Raw genomic sequence first — 26,568 nt, forward strand, 5'->3', positions numbered from 1 at the left:
TGATCCCATCCATGGCCCCATCCCCGGAGAGGGGCTCCCGTCCCGGTCCGATCCCCCGGGGCGAGGGCGGTCCCAGCCCCGGTCCCAGCCCCGGGGAGGGCGGTCCTGCCCCGGTCCTGCCCCGGTCCTGCCCTGCTCCCAGCCCCGGGAGGGCGGTGCGGTCCCACGCCCGGCCCCCGTCCCGCTGCCCGGCACCGGGTACGGGGCAAGACCGAGCCCCGGGCATGGAGCTGCCTCCGCCGCCCGCCTGAAGGGAGCGGGACGATCGGCACGGAGCCCCCGGGCCCACGGAGCCACCAGCGGTGAGCGGGGCCGCATCCGACCGGGGGGGACCGGGGGGACGGGGGGGGGAGGGGGGGGGACCAGGGGGGGTGAGTGCGTGTCCTGCCCACGCAGGAGGGGGTGCGACAGTGCGGGACCCCCGGGGTGCGGGTGTGCAAGGCGTGCACGGGGTGGGAGTGGGCACACGGGTGGGGGGGACACGGAGGTGGCACTTGCTGCTGGGTGGGTGACACGGGTGACGCAGCGTCCCCACGCATCCGAAGCAGGGAGCGGGGCACTGCAAGGGGCAGAGCCGAACCCCAGTTCTCTCTCGGGGCAGCTCACACCCCACATACTGCCCATAATGCCGCTAAAACTGCCCCAAAAGCCCCAAACCGACCCAAAGACGGGGTGGTCGGAGCAGCGGCGCACAGCGTGGGCTGGGGCTGGCAGGAACGGTTCAAGCCGGGCACTCGAGGAAGCCTCCTGGGCTCCCTTTGCTGCTCTTTGCCTGAATTATTTGATTGTTTATGCATTAATTCCCAATAATCTCTTCTGCCGCTTGGTTTCTCCCTTCCCAAGGGAATTCGCTGGCTGTTTATCCAGGGTTTCCTGTACACACCTCTGGTAAAAGCCAGGGAGCTGACTCCCTGCTTTACTCCAGCTTGTGTTTTTCCACCTCTTTGCATGCTGGGGTCCCTCTGTAATTTATTTGGGGGTGTTTTAATTTGCACTGGGATCGGTGAGACTGGTTTCAAACCCTTCGACTCCTTTTAATAGCTCCTAACCCCAAAAACGCCTTCTTCCCCAGAGCTGGGCACAGGGTGGCATCACTGCAGGAGCAACTTGCAGGGCGAAATGTTTTATTTCTCTTTCTGCTCCAGTTTTCTTATCGGTTTATTGCAAAACCCATTTGGCAACCCGCTGCCTTCCTGTGCAGAAGGCGGGGAGCAGCAAACCCCGCTCCCGGGGGGCCGCCGGCGCTGGGGGATGGTGCCCCCAGTGCAAGGCTCGCGGCTGCCAAAATTGGGCCATTTCATTACCGCCAGGCATGTGCCCCGAGTTCCTCTTCCTCATTTATACCCGAGCAAAGGGGGCTCTGGCTTTCGGCCTCGGTGGCTGATGGGCTAAGGAGCTCCAGCGTAAAGGGGGGAGACCCCTAAATACGCTGCTGAGCCCTGGAGCGTGGCCACATCCCGGGGCTTCGTGGGTTATAAAACCCCGAGGAGTATTTTTTTACCGTCCTGGCACCAAGTGGCTTTACCCTGTGTCTGCCCGATGCGATTTTTATCTCGGTTATTGACATAAAGCCAAAGCCGTGAATAGTTCGCTGGCAGCGGAGCGTGCTGCCGGCCACACCGTCAGCCCTCCTTAGTGCTGAACATCCCCTGTTAAAGCCTTAACGGGAACCAGTCCGTGAAGCAAAGACCCTTTTGCTCCCATGGGATGCTCCTTATGGAAGAGCAAATTATCCCCCGAAATCTGCCCCACATGGGGTTTTCTGGGGTTTGGTGCTGCTTTGGCTTCGCAGTAACTGTGGGTGCCATGGTCAAGCCCGATAATGGCGTTATCCCCAGTCTCGGATGCTGGTTATCTCCCAGATGGGCAGAGTGCGTTTGGTTTTGCCGGGGCGGGTGGGTGTTGATGGTTGACTCCCTTGGTTTGGGCAGGAGGCTGTTAGGTCTCGGTGGAAATGTCATTTCTCCCAGATATGGGGCTTGTAAGGTAAAACAGTTACCAAAAGCAGATGATCGACGAGAAACTGATCCCGCGCTCTTCTCCCGGTCCGACCGTTGCTTCCTTGGGTGAGCACCAGAAAATCATGGAGGGCAAAACCAAAGACAAATTCCTGGTATAAAAACCAGCACAGGGCTCCTTTCTATCTCCAGGACGCCTAAAGGATGCGAGGGCCCCGTTTTCCCCCTGCAATAAATAAAAATCAAGGTTTGGGGGCTCAAATAGGATCTGCCCCCAACCCCGCGGGATGCTGCAGGGTCTCCCGGAGGGCAGGGGATGTAGGGATGCAGGGGATGTAGGGATGCAGGGGATAAACACGCAGGGAGCATCACCTTTGCTGTAGAAGGACGGGAAATGTTGATGAAGGGATTAAATATTGGCCAGGGTGATATTTGCTTCCAGCAGGATCCGTCCCCGGAGACCTCTTGTGCTGGGAACCGAGTCAGGTTCAATCAAACGAAGGCAGCTTTAATTACGCATAAGCACCGATACCGATGGGTTTAATGCTTTTATCTAATTTGCCCTAAAGCCACAGCTTTGGTTAATCTGGATTGACTTCCCCTGGTGTGGATGAAAGCGGGAGGTTTTGGTACCGCCGGGGAAGCGGAGGCTCGAAGAGAGATTGATTCAGGGAGGAATTCAGGGAGTTTCTTGGGGGAAACCAGAAATTCCTAGAAAAAGTCATTTGGCTCAAAGTAAAACATTTTATTTGACCTGCAAACAAAGTCATAAAGTTCTTTTTAAGTTATTATATCTTTTATCCAAACTCCCTCTTCCCTTTTTAGTTTGGGTCAAGTGATTCAAGGAAACCGAAACTCCCCCAAAAAATACTTTTCACAGAGAAAGCAAATTCAACTCCTCTGCTTCTCAGCCTGGGGGCAGGAGGGGAAACTGAGGCACAGGGACGCTTCGGCGGAGCAGCTCCATTTCTTCCAGCCAGACTGGAGCTGCCCAGAGCCTTCTGAGGTGCTTTTTAGGGGAAAATAAGAGAAACACAAATTCTTTGCAAGTTCATTTGGGGAGGAATGAGGGTTTCTGGCTATTTTGGGGATGGGGAAGGGGTAGGTCAGACCCATGGGGGATAAAAGAGAGGACATTGCCTGGGGCTCCAGCCAGGGAGATGGGTAAAGCCCCTTAAGCTGCTTAAAGCTTGTTTTGGGATATCTTGGAAATGTATCTTGGAGGTATCTTCCCTTGGGATCTCTGGAGAGAAGCGCTGGGGAGCGATGCGGATGGTGGGACCGGGACGGCTGGGGATGTCCTCAGCCCACACTGGTGGCCGGAGCCAGCCCGGAGGAGAAAGGTGCTGAAGGTCACGGCGGCAGAAAGGAGCCAAATGGAAAGGGCAGATGAAAACCAGGCAGTTTGGCCAGGTTCAGATTTCATCCTGGTCACATCTCGCGTCTCCCAGCCAGACAGGCTCGGTAGCATCTGAACACGCTGTCTGTTTGCTTTTGGTTGCAGAGGGTTTCAACCACAATCCCAAAGGAGAGAAAAACGATGCCAGGTCGTTTGCTTCCCAGCGTCTCGAGTAGTTCCTGATCCGGAGTGAGGATTTTGATGAGTCTACTAAATGCCTATAAATTAGGGCAGGGAAAACACCCACGCTCTCCTTGTGTCTGTTGCAAAAGAGTCGGTAGGGAAGATGCGGTAAATGGATCGTGGTTTCGACCTCCGGTGTAATACGATGGGAGCTGCAGTCCCAGTCAGTGCGTCCGCACCGCGCAGGTTTAATTTCCCAGGGCTTCGCATCGGCAGAACGAAGGGCTGCGTCTGTGAGGTTCCACTGGTAAATTAATCCACATTAATTATTTGGAAAGGTCAATTAAACCTCATCAGCCCCCCGTGAAAACTCGTTCATCACAGGCGTGATTTGGTAGCGCTTTGTTTGCTTTCGTGACTTTGCTTCTGCTGGCAGGTTCCCAGGCACAAAACACTGCGGGATGGATGGTGACCACTGGGATAGCACCGGGAATGCTGAAAAAGGGGGCAGAAACCAGGATGAAAGCCTTTTACTCGGTGATTCAGTGTCCAACCCATGGTCCCCCTGTGCTGGCCCTGGGTGCTGCCCATCCCTCGGCTGCCCGTGACCTTCTCCGATGACAGCCCCCTCCTTCCCCATATTGACTCATCTAAATATCTCCTGCCTGCCCATGGTAGATACTGTTACGGGAGCGTTTTGAGATGCTGACATCACATGCACATGCCTGTGGGTATATATATTTGAGGGCACGTGGCTGCCGGGATTGCAACACCGATCTCCCCGGGCTCCTCTCATCATAGGGCTCCTTTCCCATGTGGTCTTCATCCACTACAGCTGATGGTACCTGTTTTCTGGGAAAAAAAACACAAAACCAAACACGTCCCATGGGATAAACAGGTCCAAGGCCATGCTGCAAAGAGAGAGATGGTCCAGCCGTTGCAACCAGGTTCCTCCAGACCCAACACATGGTCCAGCATGGAGGAAGCTGGTTGGGGCGATGCCCTTGCTGTGCACGGGTGGCTTAAGGGCACCTAAAAATCTGTGCATGGTCACCTGCATTCAACACCAGAGAAAAAACCTCCTGCCATGACCCTAGGAAGGGCCAGGAGAGCTGATGGTGAGGTAGTCCTCACCAAAGCATCATGGTGGGGTTGCTTTTGGTAGTCATAGAAGTATTTATGCTTGGCATCCTCAGGGATCGCTGCTGCTTTCTCCCTCCCCTCGTCACTGCCGGGGGCTGGATGCATCACTGTAAGAGTTGGCGTTCGTGCCATCCGGCCCGTAGGCAGAGGAAAGGGCAGCTGCCAGCTTTTGTGCCTTCACACGCCTTGGCTGGCCGTGTCCTCTCCGGCTCGCTCGCTGCGGATGCAACGGGACCGGGGGCGAGGGGGTGGACTGCAGCCATGGCCCCGACAGACACAGCAGGTTTTGTCCTAGGGATTCTGGGCAAAAGTAGGGAAAAAAAAGAAAAAAGAAAGGCTTTTGCATTTTCAGAAGGAAAAGGAGGGAGAGTACGATGGCAAGGACAAGGCTGCCTTGTGAGCGGGGTTTTGTCTCCGTGATTACCCCGTTCAAGCCAACCAGAGAGCCCTGTTTGCTCCTTGTCCTGACGACGGGGATGTGCGTCTTGGCACATCCATGGCCGCAGCATGGCCTGGGGCAACCCGTGCTGCCCTGCACGCTGGAGGAGATTCCCCACCTTGGCTTACGGATGGGTTTCAAACACCTTGTTGGATTTTCTAGCTGGGGTCACAGGAGCCTGCAGGGAGGTGGGCTGGAAGGTGGGGTGATCTTGCCCCTGTCGGTACTGCAGAGCTGGGTGATGGGTTGTCTGCAGGGGACAGAGGGGTTGCAGACGTAAAGGCATGGAGAAACAACGTGCAAAGCTTAAGTCTCTGGAGCTCTGTCACCCTTCCCTGCACCTTTTGGGGCATCTTGTGTGGCTTCTCTCGGTCACGGTGGCCTGTCCGGCCCGTTTAATCGGCTGCCAGGTCTGCAGGCAACCTCTGTCTCGTTGGCCGCAGATCTGCAAAGCTCAGAGGGAAAGAAGAAGTTGGGGAGTAGAGCAGCTGGAAAGTGTTTTCCCATCTGCCCGAGCACTGTCAATCCTCTGCATCCGCAGGGACAACCCCATTGCCAAGGACTTGAGGGAAGCAGAATGAAGGGTGATGGGACCAAAGCTGTACCAGGCACAGGAACAGCAAAACCCTGGGGCCAGGACAGAGCAAAATTAGTCCTGGCTCCTCACGTTCATTGCAGAGTGGTTCCCAAAGTTATATTTGGGTTTTTGCAGATGTTGCAGATTAGTCAGGGTGTGAGCATGCGTGTGGTTTCTGCCCACGTCCTTGGAAGTGTGAGCCTCAGCCAGCGCTGCTTGTGGTTCAAGGGGAAAAGCAACGAAATAGGGGAAGTATCGTCAGGGACTGTCCCCCTGCCACATCTGGACAGGTTGTTTGATCCAGTCCCTGGAGCAAGGACTGGAGTTATCCCCATGTGATGGGCTGGAGGCATCACTTCACTCCTTCATCTGCTAGGAGTTGTCAAGGTGCTTTTTAATGCCATAGTGCTTCGCTTTGGTAAGAGGTCATCCAGGTTGGCAGCTTCTAGGAGACCCTCATTGCCTCCTTCCCTGCAGGATCTGAATTGGAGGTAGGTGCAGGGTAGCTCTGGGTCAAAACAGTGCTTGTTTGCAAGAAAGGGCATGCCCATGCTATCCTGCAGCATGGTGGCACCAGGTTAGAGCAGAAGCCTGTAGCTGAGAAGGCCGGTATTGCCCTTTTCCACCTAAAAGCATGATGAGATTTGGGTCAGGGCACATCCCACGTGCTCATTCAAAGGGCACCTTTACTCAAACCTTTTTTCCTGCAGTAGATTCTGGTCTCTGAGCTCCTGCACTGGATTCATCTCCCTATTACTCCCATTTCCATGGGCTCCCTGTAACAGGGTACAGCAGTGAGATCAAACCGGCTTGTTTTGTGGGAAGGGAGGCAAATACATTTTAATTTGATGCCTGGCTGATGAGCTTGCTGAGCGATCATGTGTCGGCTGAGTCGTGGGCTGTGCCTGATGCACAAAAGGACCCTTGTCCCTCCTGACGCAGACAGTGCCAGACTCTGTGTCCGCAGAAACTCTTTCGAGTCCATTTTTCTCATCTCAAATGGTCATTGCCATGTATAAACCAGCTTTGCACAAGCATGGGCAGACTTTCTGGCAGTGGTGATGCTAGAGGAGCAGGTCTCATGGCCAGGAAGCAGGACCAGAGAGACGGCCACCATCGGCCCAACACTAAACCCACTAAAAACCCATCATCATCATCAATAACCAACCTAGGCAGAGCCCCTGTGGTGAAGAACACGCTCCCTTTGGCAAGGTTTGATTACAGGGGCCTCCAAATGTTGTGGTGATGTTTGCTCTACTAGAATGAGCTGAGGACCTCTGAAATCAGGGCCCTGCCAGTCACGGGGATTGCTCGCTGAAGAGCACGGTCCCCTTTTCTTGCCCTTTCTGCCTGAGGTTTAGTAGGGCCCACCTTTCTCGGTGCTCAGCTGAGTCACTTCTTGTGGATGGTTAAGCACAAAATGGAGCATCTTTCCTGTTCTGTAGTGCAGGAGACCAAATTTCTGCGTGAACCTGGTGGGAAATGTGGATGCGGACGTTGAACTGGGCTGCAGGAGATCTGAGTTGGACTCCCAGGTGTGGCCTGGGATTCGTTGGTGACTTTACAGCAGCTTAGTTCCTCCTCTGTGCTCCAGATGCAAAATGAGGATAAATAAAACTCCCTTTATCTGCTTGACCATAAGTCCTCCATGCTAGGGACTATCTCGGTTGTGTCAACACCCAATGCAATGAGGCCATGGCCTTCGTGGCTATGCAGTGTGCTGGCAGGAGGCATGCACTGGCACCTCTCGAGTCATTGTCACCTGCACTGAGATGGCACTGCCTGCCAGACAGCGAGCCAAGCTTGAGGTAGCTTTTGAATAAAGACAGCCAAGTGTTGATGGCAACCTTGATGGGAGGAGAAGGGAAGGGTATAGTAATAGTAGACAGTAATGACAGCATGGACCACACAACGTGTCACAGCATTGTGGCGCTGAGGTTTTCTCATCTAACCCATCTCTCCCAGGGACTCCTCACCTCCATGACCTTACAGCCTCTTTGCTTTCCCCCCAGGGTGATGGCGATCCTAACAACTCCTCCAACCTGGACCACAGTCATCAACAGCTCCTTGGACCCAGGTGGCACAGGAGACACCTACAAGTGCATATTTGATGAGGACTTCAAGTATGTCCTGCTGCCAGTCTCCTACAGCATCGTGTGCGTGGTGGGGCTCTTTCTCAACCTGCTGGCCCTCTATGCCTTCATCTTCAGGATCAAGACCTGGAACGCCTCCACCACGTACATGTTCAACCTGGCTGTGTCCGACACGCTCTACGTGGTCTCCCTGCCCCTCCTGGTGTATTATTATGCCATGGGGGACAACTGGCCCTTCAGTGTGGGCTTGTGTAAGATAGTCCGCTTCTTGTTTTACACCAACCTCTACTGCAGCATCCTTTTCCTCCTCTGCATCAGCATCCATCGATTCCTGGGCATCTGCTTCCCCCTGAAGTCGCTGCAGTGGGGACACGTTCGCTACGCCCGGAGGGTGTCGGTCATCGTGTGGGTGGTGACCGTCGTGTGCCAGTCGCCCATTCTCTTCTTCGTCACCACCAGCACGAAGCGTGGCACCATCACCTGTCACGACACGTCCAGCAAGGACCTCTTTGGCCAGTTTGTCATTTACAGTTCGGTGATGCTGGTGCTGCTCTTCTGCATCCCTTTCCTCATCATCATCGTCTGCTACTGCCTAATGGCCCGGAGGCTGCTGCAGCCCACACGGGGGATCTCCCGGCTGTCCCGATCCAAAAAGAAGTCAGTCAAGATGATAATCATCGTCTTGGTGGTCTTCATTGTTTGTTTTCTTCCTTTCCATGTCACTCGTACCTTGTATTACTCCTTCCGGAGCTGGGACTTGAGCTGTCAGACCCTCAATGCTATCAATTTAGTCTATAAGGTGACTCGTCCCCTAGCTAGCACCAACAGCTGCTTGGATCCCATTTTGTATTTCTTAGCAGGACAACGATTTATGAAGTTTGCGGGCAACAAAATGCCAGGGAAGCCTCAAAATGAAGTGGCACTGGGCATCGTGCCCAACAGTCACCTGGGAACCAGTAACAACACAGATACGTTATCCAAGGATGTGAAATCCTAGCTCTGCTCCGGCACGGCCAGCACCGTCTCTGCGACAGAAGAGTTTATCCCAGGTGTGAAGGGAGGTCAGGATGCTTCAAGGCCTGAGGCTTTTGGTGTTTGCAGTGCCTTGGCTTGCTCCCACTTCAGCATGGTCTGTGTTAAACACGCTTCTCTGCTTCTCGTTGTTTCAAATGTATTTTTTCAGGAAGATGCCACTGTGGTTATACACACAAACTCCGTATCTCTGCCTCGTCGTCTAAGCCTGCCTCTGTTCAACGTTCAATGGCATCTTTCCACCAGTGAGGCTGGGTGACCTCTATCATGGTGGCCAAATCTGCTAAAAAAAATCATGCCCTGAATGTCTTAGATCATTTTCTAAAGCAGAAACTTTGTGTTCAAAAGGTCCCCCTAAAGAAATCCATCTGCCTTTCTCCAGATTCCCTGGCAGAGTAGCAAGCGTTTCTCTGTGCCTTGGCAAGGGACGAAGGGCTTTTGGTCGATGAAGAGAGTCAGCTGCGATGCTGCTAAACAGGTCGATGAAAATGTCAAGCGCAAATACCACCCGCAGCGGGAAAGGGTCTCCCACAGCTTTGCATCCCTGCAGAAATGCTCTCCCAGCTTCAAGCCCCGGCATCTGCTGGCAGAGCCGGGAGGGGACTCCTAACTCCTGTCCAAGGACTGGCTTCCCATTAGAAAGGGTGCTGGTGGACATTCCATCCCCCTGGAGTGTACTGGTACCATCCCACTGGAGTTCACTGGTACCATCAAGAAGGTCCCCTGTAGGTTTCTCCAGAGGGGTCAACGTCTTCCAAAAGTCCCGTTAGTGCTTCCCAACAGCAGCGTTCACCCTTGAAAAGCTTTTAGGAACCCATAGCTTTCTTTCAGCTGCTGACTTTAATAATCGTCTCCAGCTCATTAAAATTGAGGGTGAGCTCTTCATGTCTTGTTTTTAACCCCCTTACTAGTGACTCATGTTTCCAGCAAAGAAGCAAACACCGTTGCTCATCCCCTAGGCCGAGTGCTGCCACATCCTCATTGCTGCTCAGAGGTGATGGCGCTCTGGGACCTTTAGCAGCTTTCTGTGACCCAAAATGCTGCCCAGATGTTGCTGTCTGGTCTCCTCCTAATCCCAGTAATGCCAGTGTTCTGCTGAAGCCAGTCAGCATATCCCTTACTGACAGTGTGGACCTTCCCTGGGAAATCTGGCAGCGCTAAACCCTGGGTTTAGGAGCCATACCAATAAACGTGGTGCTACGCTTAACCCCAGTCCTGTCTGGATTTGGCCTTGCACCCCCCATCAGCCAGGACAGTTCAAAGTAAACTGGAGAAAATATCCACAAAACACTTAACCAGAAGGTCCACTTGGTCTTTCTCTCTGTAATTGTTGGGTTAGAGAGCCAAGAGCCCAGGTCCATGGTTTCCTTGCCCAGCCTTGCCACGAAGATGCTGATTCCTCACCCCAAAAATGAAAATTGCTTGTGCTGCAGCACTGGACGAGTCATATTTTGTAAAAGCAGCCCTGACTCTATTTTAGGATTAGGCAAACACATTTGATCCTCATTTAGACCAATTCCTCAGACCTCTTCTTAGTTTCTCCCATCCCTCCTTCTTATGAAGTGGCTTGGTGGAGATAAAGGCACACCGCGACTTAACTGGCTGAGTTCAACCAAGGGCAACTGGGACCATCCAGGGGCAACTGGGAGGTTCTTGTGGTCCCGGCTCGGTGGAACCATGGTCCCATGGAGGGCTCTTGTCCCAACCAACAATGTCACAACCACAGGAGGGACTGTCTCAGCTCTGAGCACCATCGGCAAAGAAAAATAGGACATTTGTAAGGTGGTTCATCTCATCCTTGAGTGAACTTTTAGGATAGGGTTGGGTTAAGATAGGACTTGCACCGTAGCAGCACCTTTTTTTCACTGTGCCTGTGAAGGGGGCTTGGCTTTATGGGGAGGGTCACAGCACAGTCACCAGGGCGAGACAAATAATTGGGAGAAATTAATTCAACCGAAGCGCTGAACTGGTACAAACGTTACTCCAGGCCAGGTCGTGCCTGGTCTCCCGCGCTTGCCAAAAAGCAGCGTGAACACCAAGTTACGTGCTCTGAATAATTCAGCAAAAATGTGCTCAAAGTTCACTCCTGTGGTCCTGCTCAGTGATCCCACCTTCCTCCCAGCTGGCATCAGCCAGCTTCAAACCGCTGCCTTGGGCAACCCTGCCAATCCCATCAAGGGGGTGATCCTGGTGATCCTCTGTGATCCTGGTCCCGCACAAGCTAGTGGCACTGTCAGACGGAGAGCGGTTGGAGAGGTACCAACTGGAAATTTGTATATAGACATTTTATTTGTTTGTAAAAGGACTAACTTATACTAAAAAACAGTGGGGTTTGTGACAACGACTGTACATTTTTATTTTTGTAACATGCAGACACCTCAGATTTGTTATAGTAAATAAATTTATTTCTACTATGAGCACTCTTCTGCCATCTCCTCCGATGTGTACAAAGAAGAGGGGATACTGGGGATAGAAACTGGGTTGTGGAATGTCATAGACGTGTTTCAAGCTCCAGATACAGCTGTCCACACGTGGGCTCCACAGTAGATACCTCCAGCTTCTAAACTCCTGTAGGAGTCCATAGACTAGGTGGGTAGCTTCTCCTAGGCCACTCCTGTTGAAGACCAGAAGAAGTTGCTAGATTAAGTAATTAATGAATGAATCTCTAAATAATTCATCTCCCATCCCATAGACCACATTTTTTTCTGCTTCACCCAGCAATTCACGGAGCCACCAAACCAAGAGGCTCCACGTGTTGGAGTGAAACCTCTTGTTCTCAAAGGCTTCTCACCTTCCTCTACAGAGACCAGGAGAAGAAGGTTTCCCGAACCTAACCACAGTCCCCATGAAAAAGTATATATTTTGTTTTCCATCGCAATTTATCTGCCGCTTGCTCCCCAGCCTGGCTTTTGCTGTGCCTTCCTCTGCCATCGTAACGAGACTTTTGGGACACACTCATCTCAGTTGATGAATTTATTACGAACTGTGATCAAGTTGCCTTGAAATCTGCCTGGCAATAATCTGAGCAGCTCTCATTCCTTCGCTCTTGTCCCGAGGCTGATTTCTCCAGCCTTCAAATTAGTTTTGTGCCCTTTTGCTGCACCTGATCTCCCAGCGATTTCTTTAAAATGCAGACATGGTAAATGCCCACTGCCCTGCAGTGTGGGATGGAGAAGCACCATGGCAGAAAGCTCCGCTTTGGTTTCTCTTTTAAAAAACTTTCTAGCCCTTATAGTTGCCAAAACATGAACACTCAAAAGCACAAAGCCAAAGAAATAGCTGCAAGCCCCAAAATTGCTAAATTAGTCATCCCAAAATACACACTCTGAAAACCTCCTCTTGATTTTCAGCCCAGGTTTTGGAGTCCCACCCCAGGGTAAATGCCATGTGGACAAAGGGCTCACACGTGAATAGCTTTAGCTCCTGGGTTTTGCAGCATCACACCCAAGATTTTCCTGCAATGATTTCTCTGTAGCTCATGTGAGTCACTCAAACCCAAGAATGAGAATTAAGCAAGAATAATATCCATTGACGGGGAACACAGAGATTGTGCGCTTACTTCAGAGAAACCAAAAAAAAAAAACAAACCCAAACCACTTTTTCTAAATCTCTCTTAGAACTGGGAGCAGAAAGAGAAAGTTAAGAGCACTGAGGGTTTCGAGCCAAGCAAAGAAATGTGCCACATGGGCTGGAGGGACGCACACTTCTGCTAGGCCTTCCCAGCATCCGAGTACAGGGTTTTCATTCCTGGTCATGCCTTTCTAGGAAGCAGACCCTTAATCTGGCAGAGGCAGGCAGTGAGCCATGTTATTACTGTAAGCCACTTGGTACTTCCACTTCTTTTTTGAGTAGTGACTCCCGGCTTAATTTTTCTTCTGGTTTTCATAGAATCATAGAATCATTTAGGTTGGAAAAGACCCTTAAGATCATCGAGTCCAACCATTAACCCAGCGCTGCCAAGGCCACCACTAAACCATGTCCCCAAGCACCACATCTCCCCGGCTTTTAAATCCCTCCAGGGATGGGGACTCAGCCCCTGCCCTGGGCAGCCTGGGCCAGGGCCTGACAGCCCTTTCGGGGAAGAAGTTTTTCCTAATATCCAACCTAAACCTGCCCTGGCACAGCTTGAGGCTGTTCCCTCTCATCTCATTTCCTCCTTGGGGCTTGATTTTCTAAGGAATAAGTCTGTCTGTTTGCCCCTCTGAGTCATTTCTGATCTAGATGGCCAACTCAGTAGAGGGGCAAAGTCTCTGCCCTATTGAGCTGCTCTGAGTTTCATAGATAACAGCTTGCAATGCAAAGAAGAGCCAAAGGAGCCCTCACCCAGCAGCTCAACCTTTATATTAGACACCAGAGAATCCACAGCCGCTTCCCTCACGCTTCAGCCCATGGTGGCTTGGGAAGGTGTCCATCACCCCATCCATGATGAGTGAGGAAAGGTGACCGATGGTGCCCCCAAGCCATCCAGGAGACCGGTGTTGGGTTCAAACAAAGGGAAGAGATTCCCCAGTCCCACAGACTAATCGTATTATTGCAGAAATTCCCAAAAATGGATGGGCCAAGGCAGCATTTTCTTTGGAAGAATCCAAACCAGTGGGTGTTTGAAATAACACGCCAATCACTCAGCTTTGTGAAGAGTTTATTTTAAGGCTTTCATGTGTTTAATACCAATATTTGCAGACTCCTTGGCAAATAAATGCACAGGAAAGCCTGGAAGTTTAAAATATGCTTTTCTTTTTATCTTTCCCCCCAGATACCTGCAATTTTAAGCACTGGCTAAACACCAACATCTTGGTGCATGTTTTGGGGAGCAGCTGGACTGTCACACTGCGAATGCACACATGTACACATGTATACATACACAGGCATGCGTATATAAGCACATATATGCATACAAAGCATCCTTCCCACGCTCCAGGAGAGGAGAAGGGTTTGAGCCCTCAAGCCTGAGCCCTGTCCGGTGCCTGCCCTCCCAAGGGCATGGGAAAGCGTGCGAAACAGCCCTCTGTACCCCAAAACCTCCTAATTTATACACAAACAACAACTCTTTAAATACTCCCAGTGAGATGAAAGCTGCCTGGCTGTGGCTCATCACCCGTGAGATGAGCTGCAAGGTCTCAGCTCAGCCCTGGAGGCTCCTGCCTTTGCAGCAAAGGATGTGCCGAAGCAGCCCCCCCCCCCCCCCCCCAAAAAAAAACATCTTGGATGGGTGGGTTTTGCAGCCCCACTTGATGCTGCTGGCGGTAGAGCAGAGATCCCCGCCAGATCCTGCTCCTCCGTTTACACCACCTGCTGTGAAAAGGCATCGAGTCACAACCCCATTTCCAGCCCCCCTCCCCCCCCCAAATCCTAGGGGAGCCCTGAGATGCCCTCAAACCACCAAACTCCCACCCTTGAACTTGGAAAGAAAGGCGGGGGGGAGGGGGTTTCCAGCTGAGATCCCAGCTGGTGGGATGACCAGTGGGAGACCCTGGAAGATGGTGGAAGAGGCATGGAGGACTGTGGTCCCCATAGCGCAGCCAGCATCCTGCACTGATTTTTAATAGGGAAACCACTTAGCTGAATAAGCTGAACCCTGCTGCAGCAGAGTCCTCTGCTGGTGTGAAGGAGATGTGGCAGCAAGGAGCAAGGGGTCCCCAGGTCCACCCCAAGGGAAAATGGGGTCCCCCGTGGCAGTGCTAATGATGCCCTAAAAACATCCCGGGAGCACACCAAGGCATGGGAGCAGAGTCCCAGACCACCAGTGGGAGCATCGGGGTGCCAGCGGTGGGTCCCTGTCCCCATGCCGGGATGTCCATGCAGGCACACATGGCCACTCAAGGCAGGGTCCTGGTTTTCATCTATGAGACTTTCCAGGGGATGGACATGTTGATATTCCCTTTGAAGCTCCTTTTGCGGAGCCGCAGTGTGCAAGGCAGCCAGGGAATCAGCCTCTCCTCCCATGACCTTTGGTTTTATGGGCAAGGAAAGAGCCTGGTCACCATCAGCCTTTCGTCCAGCCACCCACCCGCCGCTCCAGCTCCATCCCTACCCACCACATAGAGGCTTGATGCTCATTTAACATCCTTTCATCCTTTTCTTATCAAAACTGGGGCAAGCAGGTTGGAAACCCGCTGGCCACCATTGGGAAAGGAACCCAAGTGCAAGCGCAAGTGCATGGATGAGGGTGGAGGCCATTTGGGACCCACGTTGGGAAGGACCTTGGTACAAGTCCTTCAGGGTGGGGATTTGCCACCATCTCTGCATTTGGAAAAGGGTTTATTTTGGAAGGATGTCCCTGATCAGCCATTCACCTGGACTATGAACCTCTCTGCACAACCTCATCCATGGCTGGACTGCTGGACCAGCCGGCCTGGCCCCCTGAGCGCTCCTGCAATGCCATTGGTGAAGCTGTGAGCCCAGCACCGGGATGTGGGATGCAAGCCAAGCGCTGGCAGGTGCCTGCACACCTCCTCCGCTAGGACGCGAGAGGATGCAATGCCTTTCTTAAGACCTTTTTTAGATGAAGCAGCTCCACCACCCCCAGCCAGATGCAGTTCTGCTCCTGCTTTGTGGCTGAATGCATTTTGCAGCCTGGCAGCAGGACAAGATGCCCCATGGGTGCCAGGACAGCCTGTTTGCAAATAGGGTGCAGGTGCAATGCCCTGGCACAGCAGCTGTTCCTCATGGCCTGCTGAACGAGTTCATCTGGTCCCAAATGAGCAAACAGGCCTGAGCTCCTTGGGATGGGATTGCAAAGCAGGTCGTTAACTCCTGGAGGCAACCAACTCTTCAGTATGATCCTGTCGCTGGACACTGCAATTTGCAAGGCCAAGTAGAAAGGCTGCAAGAAGGGGAAGGTGCTCAGAGGATGACTGCATTTGATTAGCAGAGCTTCTGGTCCTCCTTGGGCAAAGGATTCCATGACCTCAGCCTTCACACTAGGAGAAAGAGACATTGCTGTGGCTTTCAGGGAGCAGGTGGAAATCCCAGAGCCTGCTACATGACCCATGATCACAAGGAGAGGATGCATTCCCTATGGTCCAGGTCCCCAGGGGTACGTACCCGACCTGAGTGGACCTCCAAGCATCAGTGGAGGGCACAGGAGACCAGCTGCCCCTCTGCCAGCCCTATGGGAAACCAGGGGACCTGCTCTGGCAGAGCCACCTGCGTTGGTGGCACCTCCGTTAGGGTAGCTGCCTGGAGCCCATCAAGATAGGATCAGACAGGATCTAGGAAAGGGATCCATGGAGGTCTTCGGTCCAACCCCCTGCTTGGAACAGGGCTGGCTCCAAAATCAGAGCATCCTGCACATGACTCAACACACCCCAGAGCCACATCTCAAGGGGGTCCATGGGTGCACGACACAGAAATGCCTTTTCGTCTCCCCTGGCTATCAAGAAAGCCTAGCTGGCCAGCTGGGAGCTGTTAAATGACACAAATTGCCCCTAAAGAGCCTCTGCAGCACGGCTGGGGCCCTGTGCTCCACGGGATGCTGATACCCCTCCAACATCCTCCTGGGAATAGCTCTCAAGGCTGAGACTTAAAAATAGCCCAATGGGGGCAGCGGGTGGGTGGGCATCGCTGTCACTGCACCGTCACTAACGTCAGCTTCCCCAAACCCATCTGCACGACGATGTCAGCCATGAACCCTGTCCAGCATGCCGCGGCTGTGCGAAGGCAGCCAAAAAACGGCGGGGGTTTGCCAAGGAAATATTAAAAGCCCTGGAGCAGCCTCCCTGCTGATGCCTTCCCATCTGCTCTTCATTAGGCAAATGAGCTGTGGGCTCCTGGCTGGGTGGTCTGGGCTTGGGGACCCCTCTGTGGTCGGCTCCTGGGGTGATGTGCTGGGGTAGGAAGCAACGACAGGGCTGGGGGGGGGTGGAATTTTTGGGATTGTGGGCCTGGATGGAGCAGCATCCATATGGGTGATGCCTCCAGCCAGGGCTGTGGGCAGCGGCGAGCACCCGTGTCCCATGGGCCCCAGTTCCAGCTGGTGATTAATACCCCACTGGCCTGAGCCTCATCCAGACTTTCTGGGATCATTTCCTAGAAATTCATCATCCCTTCTCAGGCAATACTTCCCAGATGTTTCAACCCATTCTCTGCGTTTTGGCATCTGGCTGGTGATGTGGGGCTCTCCTCTCCACAGCATGAAGCCTGAAGGAAAAGCAGCACTTTGCGACAACCCTTTGTATTGTCAAAAGCCCCCTCGTCTCCAAAATATTTCCTTTTTTATCCCAATTCGCAAAGGACTCCCGAGTTATGGTAACTCCTTAAGCATCTCCAGAAGGCATCTGGGTTGAAACGTGATGTAAAAATTAATTTGTAGCAGCTGTTCTTCCTCCTGGTTGCCCGTAGATGGAGGAAGAGAGCTTCACCCCTTTGGGTTCCCTCATTCAGCTATCTGGTTGATGAGGGTGCGTGGTGTTTTGGGGCTCTCCTCCTCCCCGCTTTGGCCCATCAGATGCCTGGTTTGAGAGATTTAATGCCTGTCCTGGGAAAGACATTGGCCATGACCTGCACAAGACCCTGTTACCCAATGAACCCACGAGGAAGAGATGGTCCCTCCAGAAGCCCACATACCCTCTTGAGAAACTCAAGATGCCACATGAAACGTGGCCCTGGGATAAACAATGATGCTGGGATAAGCAAACACAGCTCCTCCTGGCTACAACTGTGCTCATCCATGAAGCAGCCCAGGACCCATCTTCTGGGTACACATCCCATAGGGTTACTCCCTCACCACCCCAACCCGGGTGGCCACCTCCAACCCACCAGTGGGCATCCCAAAAAGGAGCTGCTTTGAAGGAGCCCGGGTCCAAACCATGCCAGCAACGGTGCAATGATTAATCTGGACATTCGCAGCCCAGAGGCATGGATCCGTCCAACGATGTCCAAGGAGGCTGAGTCACGTCAGGTGAGCACCACAGAGGACCAGGGTTTGACGGAGAGAAAGATTCCCCCAAAGAGTTGTGCTGCTGCTCAAAGACCGACGTTAGTTGAGGATGGAGATCATTTGGGGGGAATCACTGAACTCCCAGAACAGGTCATAATTTTTGGAGATTTTTATTCTTTTCTTCCAAAATGAAGTTGTTTGGGAAGCACAGAAGTATTTCCCGTCCCCCTTTTCTGATACAAAACACCTGACTTTTCACTTCAAAAAAGACACTTTTTCAACAAAGAAATGGCTCATCTCTTTTTTAATCAAGCAAACCAAAATAGGCAAGGGTTAAAAAAACCCAACAGAAACTATTGACTTTGACCTCCCTTTGACCGGGATCATGTTTTTCTCCCAAATTTTGGTTCAACCACCCAGTCGAAAAATGCCTCCTGCCCCAGCCTCGCCGCTCGGGCTGGCTTCGTGGGTTTTGTCCGGTTGTGAGTTAATGGGATTGTTGTGAAACTGGTGGACGCATGCTTGACGTCGACCCTGTGTGGGAGGAGGAATCAGTTAGAAGACTGTAAGAAACCCAATTCAGTAGGAAAAGAGCAAGAGAAAGACTTTGTTGCTTCATTACCCCGCAGACAAAGCATTCACAAAAGCACAGAAAGGTAAAGTAATCCTTTTCCAGTAAGGGCAAATGTTTACCCTGCACGATGCAAACTGAGCCCCGGTAATCTCAGGTTTAACAACATGGTTTAATAGCATTGAAAAGGGCCTCTTGTATTTCTCAGGCTGTCATCCCGAGATGTCCTGCCTGCCGGGGGATTTCCTACAGGTATCTGAAGATACCCTGCTAACAGCAGGGATACTTTTTAAACATGTTGTGAAACAGGTGTTATGTATAAATATATATATATTTTTTTTTAAAATGTGTTGTGTGTTTTTTTATATATATATTTACATAAGACCCAGTGCCTCATTGCTGGCAGAGGCCACCAGGAAGGGATGGGGGTAAGGAATGTACAATGTGATACTTGCTTTGAATCACACCCTGCTTTTGTGGCTGCAGGATTTTGTGAGACGTGGGGTTGGTGTGCTCAATAATCTCCGGAAAATTTCCCTGCCTTGGAAACTTTCCCATTTTTATAACCTCCACGCATCACCTTGCCTCCTCCCGGTAGGACCTCGGGTGGGTGGTGGAGGATGAGCCGCAGCAGCTGTCACCCCCATGCTCCATCGCTTGGTGATGGCAATCTGGGTGTTGGGCACGTCTTTTACAACCATGAGGAGCTGAATAATTACTGGGGGAGAGCTTCATTCTCCGCCTGGGGCTCGTTACAGCTCCAGCCCATCTCCCTGTGGGACAGCAGGATGCGGACAGCTCACAGGAGGTGCTGGCACCTCCTCACCACCATGCAATTCAGCACAATGAATTGTATTCAACACCAAGAAGCTCTGTAGCTCTTCACCATGGGCTTTGGTTCCTGTTACCTCATTTTTCAGCTTTTAGCGAGTTGTTCCCCAAAATCTTCCATGCACACTCAAGCGAGTTTTTTGCATTCAGCTTGCCATGTTCATGACCTCTTCCATGCTTCCCCCTTTCAACACAGCATGGACCTTCTGCAGGAGATTTTCTTTCTTCTAATGACATTTGCCACCTTGCTGTTTCGCTCTGGCTGCCCTGGGGAACATTTTTATGGCCTTTTTGAATCAGTGCTTTGCATTTGCATCCTGAGTCTGCTTCCATTCCATCTGCAAACATTTCACCCTTGTGTTCAGCTGCTTAATTCTGAGGAGCTTCCTCATTTTTCTCTAATTTCCCTTTTTGCAGTTAAACACTGCAGTAGTAGCTTTTTTTTTCACTGCAAATACTTTACAGCCACTGAACCTCCTCTGCTAAATCCATACTACTTGCTAACCGCAGCCAGGCAGGGGTTTAGCCTGTGCCAACTCAAACCCATCAAGAAAATGCCCAAGCACGGTCAGCCCTATAGGTTGGCCATATAGCTGTCCTCTCCAAGGATGGAGCATGCAGTCGAGGCTAGACCAGGAAGGATTGCAGGACCTAAGAGCTTTAAAGGCTTTTACAGAGGTTGAACTGTTGTGGACCTCCGCAAGGAAAAGCTCAGAGCACCTTGCGGCAGACACATCCAGTGGACAAGCTCTACTTGTGAGAGTCTCAATAAGAGAGAGGAAACCATATTGTCTCAAAAGCAAATGTTGTTGCAGAAAATGCCTTTTTCAGACAGATCATGGCCTAGGCCAGCCCAGGGTCCAGGCGATCTCACCACCATCAACATCTTCCCAGCACAAGGCTGGGGGAGATAGCGAGAGCCTGGCTGAACTGGTTGTCCTGGGGCACCCTCCCAGACACACACAAGATTCGGGGACAACCAGAGCTGGTGGGAACCAAAGGGTGCTTCAGACAAAAGCACGTTGGCATGGACATTTCTAGTCTGGGGCTTGGGTTTTTGCCCAGTAGAGACAGTGTGGTCACCCTGTGTAGGGATGACAGTGCCCTCTGACCACGCTCCTCCAGGGGCAACCTCTGCTCCAGCCAGCAGACTCCGGGCAGGCAGTGACTTCCTGACACGTAGCCTCAGTCTAATTAGTCTAAGAGGAATATTTGTTCTGGCTTTGCCCAGAGCAGCTGGCCACAGGCCAGGACATTTTAACTTCGCAGTCTGAGCTCTGGAGAGTCGCCGATCAGACTGTCGCAGCACAACAAATACCTTGCCCTGACCCTGTCCGTCACAGCTTGGCTGCTCAGAGCTCGGTGGCAACACCAGGAGCTCATGCATGGCTGCTACGGAAGAAGAAGAAAAGCTAAGGAGAAGCATCCTCAACTTCTAGTGGTCCAGGACCTACAAAATGACTTGGCTTGATGGTATATCTGCACCCCTAAGCCAAGTTATGGCCCTTTTGTCCAGGAAATCTTGAAATCTGCAAATTTACACGAGGGTGTAAAAGCACCGTCTTGTGTGGCTACACTGAAGATGCTCTTCTTGGTGCAAAAATGCTATGGGGAACTGCAGATGCCCCTGATATGCAGCCAGCCCCCTTTTTCCTGGGAGAACAGTGTATAACTCCTTGCCTGGCTGAGCATGTCTCTTATCCCATGTGAATAACTTGGGGGTCCTCAGAGATGAACCCCTTTCCTAACTACTTGGCTTTCTGACTTCATGGAGAACAGAGGATGGGGACATCTCTTTCCTCCCCTAAATACCATTCCCTGCCAACTTGCCTCTTTGCTGTTGTTCTGTGTGGCCTGAGGTTTTGAACATAATCCAGAGAGACAGCAAAAATGGAAATTCCCCAGGGCACAGAGGGAAGGAGGATGGAGAGGGAACAGTTTCTGATCTCGTGGCAGCTGTGAGGTGGCTCCTTCCCCCTGGCTGTGGACCAGGCAGCCTGGGCTGTGCTGTCTGGGAAGCCACAGGGACCACAGGGACACAAAGCCCAGGGCAGGCTGACCTGGTGGGTCACATCTTACCAGGCTTTGCTCCTCAAGCAAGGTCATTACGGATGCAGAGTTTGAAAGGGGTTGAAGTGACATGCCTGAGATTGTAGACTGGCAGAGTCAGGATGAGACCCTGCGTCCCTGATCCAGCATCTTACAGTCAGGACCACGGGTAGGAGAAGGAGAACAAGGACTGTGGGATCTCTGTCTGGCTGTGCTGGCGGGGGGACAGGTAGCCATGTGCCTTACAGCAATGCCCAGTTCACGTGCTCCCTGTGGAGCTGGAGAAGCTGGAGGTTTTATCACAGGTGGATTCTCTGAGGTCTAATAGGGGTTTCTCCTTGCCTTCTTCCCCATGGAGGGATGATTCAGGGTCTGTCTCCTTCCTGTTCCACATACTGGTGGGAACATCAGCATCTCTGAGCTTCTCACCTTCCTCCAGGTGGGACCAAATGGACCGACAGGCTGAGAAGTGATTCATCCCACAGCAACACACTCCAGTGTGCTGATGAGCACCCATTCTCTTAGAAAATCCACCATCAGGCCCCTCCAAAATCAAATACAGCTGCCTTCAAGAACACAAGAGCTTTTAATATGTTCTATTACTGGGTTCTCTCTATTTGTCTTCTCATCCCAGAGTTTTTTCAGTATTTGCTAGGCATCGCTTGTCCTCACAGCAACCAGAAAGCTGAAACTTCAGGAACCAGCACTTCCCAGTCTGTGAACTGGGACAAGCCCACCAAAGCCAGCAGCTCCTCTCTGCCTGGTGGATGGATACCTGTTGCTAGAGATGCCGGTGAAGCACCAGTTCTTCTTTCCAAGCTCCTCAGTGGGCACAGCGGGAATTTCTGGTCCGTATTTTATTGCCATTTCTTGCTCTTCTCCGGGCATTGTGTCCCAAGTTCAAACACACTGAAATGTCCTGACTAAATTGCCACTGGTTGCCATGAGAAATGTGGTAGTTATCAGCCACGCACATTAATGCTCGGTTAAAAGAATCCATTAAAACTGGCAATGAAGCAGACTCAGTGACCTAGGAAACATCACGAAGAGGAGTTGAGTTCACTGCTCAGGATCTGGCTAAAATGCTGGTGCCGGGGTTTTTGCCCCTGTTATTATTTCCCAGCCAACCTGCTGCCCTCCAGCCTCTCTTCCCCACCACATTTCCCCCCCCTTCATCCCTGTTTAGTTCTGGGATAGCTACACTTTCCACAGGAGAAACCCTCCTCAGAAAAGCATGAAAGGACAAATACTTGGCTTTGCATGTGTTGTTTTCGTGCTTGTGTGCACTGTTTCTAAGGCACTGGTATTTCCCCAGTGCTCCCACCGTTGCTGATCGTGGGAGGTCACTGTAATTCAGCGGTAGGCAGCAAAGAGCTCTGCATAATCCCAAGCCTTGTCCCCAAATATTCAGAAATTGCTAGCTGATGCCCTTTGTGGCATTAAGAGCTGGTGTTGTCCTTTGAAAACAAGCCTCAGCATCGGGAAATGGATAAACCATGCAAGGTCCTTCCTGAGCCGAAGGGAACCAGGCAAATCCTCAGGGGTGCTCAGACCTGCTCAGTGCACATCGACCAGGGTGCAAAGAGAAATCAAAAGAGATGGGGAGGGAGGGAGGGAGGAGAGAAATGTCTGCAGCACGTTGGACCAAGCAGAAGGACCTTGGGTGTCTGACCTCTAAGCATCAAAGGAAAGGCCAAGGGAAGGGAAACGGACAGTGCCAGGGTGATTTCCCAAGGGAAACAACCCTGAGCTTGACATTGCATCCAACCACAGTGCCACGGAGAACTGGAGAAGGGTCCAAACCCTGGATCCCACAGGGGAAAGGGCAGGGCTGTATTGGTCTCTCCTGCCCACATGTGCATGTTCAAACACAGGGAGAGATTTTTCAGCCAGCTCAAAGGCATCGTACAGAGATGGGGAAATACATCCGAGCAGGCCATGGAGACCTTCTGCATCGCTGTTTGGAGAAGTGACCACTTGCATCTCTGTCTAGATGAGGACAGGCAAGCTATTTCTGGTCCATGGATGAATTTTTGGCCAGCTGTGCTGCTGGGATAGCCTTGGGGCTCCCTGCAGAGGAGACCCCTTCCCTCTTGCAAAGCGCTTTCCTCCAAGCACCACAAAATTAGTAGGAGTCATATGAGAGCTACAGTCCCCATGGCGAGGTGGTCAGTGCCAACACGCAGGACACAGGAGGTCCCACACATGCTGCTGACCTGCTTGGAAAAGCAGCCAGCCCTGTTGAAGGGCCATTTTTACCCTTTCTGACCTCTTTATGCCACTTGATCCCCATTCCCATCAGCTCCTGAGTCCTGCCTGGATCAAAGTGCCGGTGGCTGCTCAAATATAGTTATTTATAGCGGTGATTTTTAACGCCAGGCATGCAAAGGGCAGCAGAGCAAAGCAATCTAGTTTGAACATACATGATTTTGGACCTGGCCCCAGAAGGGCAGGATGCGTCCCTGCCCCCAAGGCTGGCAGTGTGTCCCTCTCCTATCTCTGGCACAGTCCAGGGTCGCTTGGCCCTGGATGCGGCTTCATGGAGCTGAAATATTTCCATGCTTTGCAGCCCGGAGCTTTGCCAATGGCTGTTCTCCTGCACGTTATCTTAGCCCAGCTCCCTGCATCTGTACCAACCCTTATCTCCCCACAAACACTCTCCCCATGCTTATAAACTGGGACCACTTTTAAAACCTGGAACACATCCCTTCCCTGCTAGCTGGTTTTGCAGGCTGGGTGAGCATGCCGGCATGAAGGGGAGATTTGGGGCTGTAAATACGTGGTTGCACTCATTTTTCCTCTATTTTTTTGCCTTTTCTCTTTACATTGTACTGGGAGCCAGTTTGCCTCAGCCTGGATGCACTGGGAGGAATGGGAGAGGCATGTTGTTGGGAGGTATTGCTGGAGGAGAGGGACCTCCAGCCCTCCGTGCGTGGAGCGATGCAGGTCTTGGTGGCTCTCTCCTCTTATCCACAATGGGTGAAAGGTGCAAGATGCCCCCGAAGGCGCTGAACCAAGCAGCCCTGGAGGGCAAGCACAGGCTGGAGCCAGCGACCGGTGGGAACGGGACTGTTTTGGCTAAGGGAGAGGCTGATTACGGCTGTTCAAGGTCCTCGGAAAGCCGACCTCGCTGCAGCAGCGAGGGTGAGGAGCTGGAGCAGAGGGCCCGAGCTGGGCACCCTACCACACATGGGACCTGCTCTGCCCCCAGTTGCTGAGGCCAAGCAGCCCAGCATCCATTTTTGCTGGGATTGCTGGAGACTTAGTGATTTGAGGGCATTTGTGGTTGCCTGAGGCCCCGTCCAAGCCTTGGTCAGCAATGCTCTTTGGGAACCAGGTGACTGGTGGGCCTCTGCATCCCCCAAAACTGCCTGGGACCCCCCCAAAGCACCACTGCTTGAGCACCAGTGGTACTTTGTGCCCAGAGCCACATGGCTGACAACCATGAAACCTCCTCTGAACACCTTCCAGGAAAGCATTGAGCTTCAGCCCTTTGGCTCTCACATCCGGAGCAACCTTCCCTGCCCCGGTCCCTTCTTCACCCCACATCCATGGTGTTGGTGAGGGGTGACATGCCCTTGTGGGACAGAAGGTGGGTACCTCTTCATGCCACAAATCCTTCTCCAGCCTTCACTTAACCAAGTAGTTTCTCTCCAGCCTGGTACTTCACTTGCTTTCTCCCCAAACGAGATGCAACCTTGGCTCTTTGTGCTCAGCCTTTCACTTAAGCCACCAACCTCCAAACTCGAGGGTACCTTGGTCCAACCAAGGAGGATAATAGCTATCAACGGCAGGAGCCACAGACATGCCATAGCCTGGGGAGGAAATATCTAAAGCGAAGCAGGCGTGAGAGGCATCTCTGTGCTGTGTACAGATGCGTGTACCACACCCATCCTTCCAGCTCCAATTCTGTCCTCATCCTCATCTTACTTTCTATGAGCGCAAGATGTTCTGAAGAAATGTTCTCCAGAACAGTGGTTATGGGAATTGGGACCTAATTCTCTCAAAAGCCTCAAGGTTGGTGTTTTGCACAGCCTGGAGAACATCTTTAAGGGGACTGGGATGGTGAACCTGGCTTGGCAGAGCACCTGGGTAAGTATGAATCCCTTGGCGGGGCGGAGGAGGGGTCACCTGGCCTGGTTTCAGCCGATAAATGTCAACCATGGGAGTGTGAGAGGAGCCTCTAGCATCACAGAGAAGGATACTTCCAAAAGACAGCTGATGCCATCTCCAGGGATGCAAGGTGAATTGTCCTCTGGAGGTAGCTGGCTCTCCCCATGGTCTATAGAAGCAGCCTCAAGACTCAAGCATGGATCTTTTAGAACACATCTGGACTCATCAAACCAAAATTAGGTATCGAGGATGGATGTCCACCCGGTGTAGCTACCCAGACTCTCCGCCAGGAGGGATGTAGGTGCTTCCCAGTGTTGTTTATCTCCAGCTGTCCCTCTGCTGTCTCTCCAAACCAGTTGGAAAGGGGCCCATCTCCAAGCGGAGCAGATCAAGCAGCCTCCGTGCCCTGATTTTTCTTCAGGAGCAGCCCCCTCCCTCACCTCACGAGAGTGCTGACGTCTCTGCCAGCTGTGCTAACATCTGGACTTTGCTATCCTGCAGCAGCACCTGCTTCAGAGGACAGAAGTTCATCCGCTTCAGCCAGACATTTTATCTCTGATCTAATGAAAAACACATGGCGCTCATCCTCCGCAGCACGTCTGGAGGCTGGATTTACTGAGGAGGGAGGAGGAGGATGACAAGTTCAGTGTGTCCTCACAAGGCCACTGCGTGGGGCAAAGCAGCCCAGCCTGCATTCCCGATGTGCAGTATGGTGGGTGGGAGAAAGCCTTGTATAAGGGCTTGGAAAGGGCTGGCATTAGCAGCCCGTCCACCTTGCAAAGGAGTAGACAGAGCCCGGGATAGGCGTGTCCTCGTTACACCAAACCGTGGCTTCAAGGACTTCCCTGGTCACCTCCCAGGCACAGGAGAGACTCCCAGCTTCCCACACAAGTGGACAGGGTTTATTTCCTAAGGATGTCCTTTCCTCCCTTCCCTTCCACAAAAGAGCTGAGGCTGGCAGGGACCTCTGGAGACCATCATCTCCAAGCACATGCTCAAGCAGGGTGGCGGGGAGCGGGTTGCCCAGGGCCATGTTGAAATAGGTTTTGAGCATCTCCAAGAATGGAGACTCCACAATCTCAACTGGCAACCTGTGCCAGTGCTTGGCCACCCTGACAGTAGGAAAATAATTTTCTTATGTTTAAACAGGATTTCTTGTGTTTCAGTTTGTGACCATTACCTCCTGTCCTGTCACTGGGCACCACTCAGAAGACCCTGGCTCCATTTTCTTTATTCCCACCCCATCAGGTATTTGATAAGAACCCCTCAAGTCTTCTTGTCTCCAGGCTGAGCATTCCCAGCTCTCTCAGCCTTTCCTCGTACTAAAGATACTCCAATCCCTTCTTTGTCTTCACGGCCCTC

The 26,568-nt window shown here is 52.2% G+C and overlaps 1 protein-coding gene across 1 annotated transcript; it reads left to right on the forward strand.

Moving 5' to 3' along the window:
- The first annotated feature begins 144 nt into the window (after positions 1 to 144).
- On the forward strand, positions 145 to 11,181 carry P2RY2 (purinergic receptor P2Y2). Its single transcript, XM_087757488.1, has 2 exons — positions 145 to 302; positions 7,652 to 11,181. Exon 2 carries the CDS (start codon positions 7,656 to 7,658, stop codon positions 8,727 to 8,729), a length of 1,074 nt encoding a protein of 357 aa, XP_087613614.1. The 5' UTR covers positions 145 to 302; positions 7,652 to 7,655; the 3' UTR covers positions 8,730 to 11,181.
- Positions 11,182 to 26,568: the final 15,387 nt, after the last annotated feature.

Source organism: Nipponia nippon, unplaced genomic scaffold, assembly GCF_047370975.1.
Source record: "Nipponia nippon isolate SJK-2023a ecotype South Korea unplaced genomic scaffold, ASM4737097v1 scaffold_2, whole genome shotgun sequence".
NCBI classification, from domain to species: domain Eukaryota; kingdom Metazoa; phylum Chordata; class Aves; order Pelecaniformes; family Threskiornithidae; genus Nipponia; species Nipponia nippon.

Bases quoted from the DNA above. Each gene is read 5' to 3' on its own strand.
- P2RY2 (XM_087757488.1), top strand. From the start codon at position 7,656: ATGGCGATCCTAACAACTCCTCCAACCTGGACCACAGTCATCAACAGC.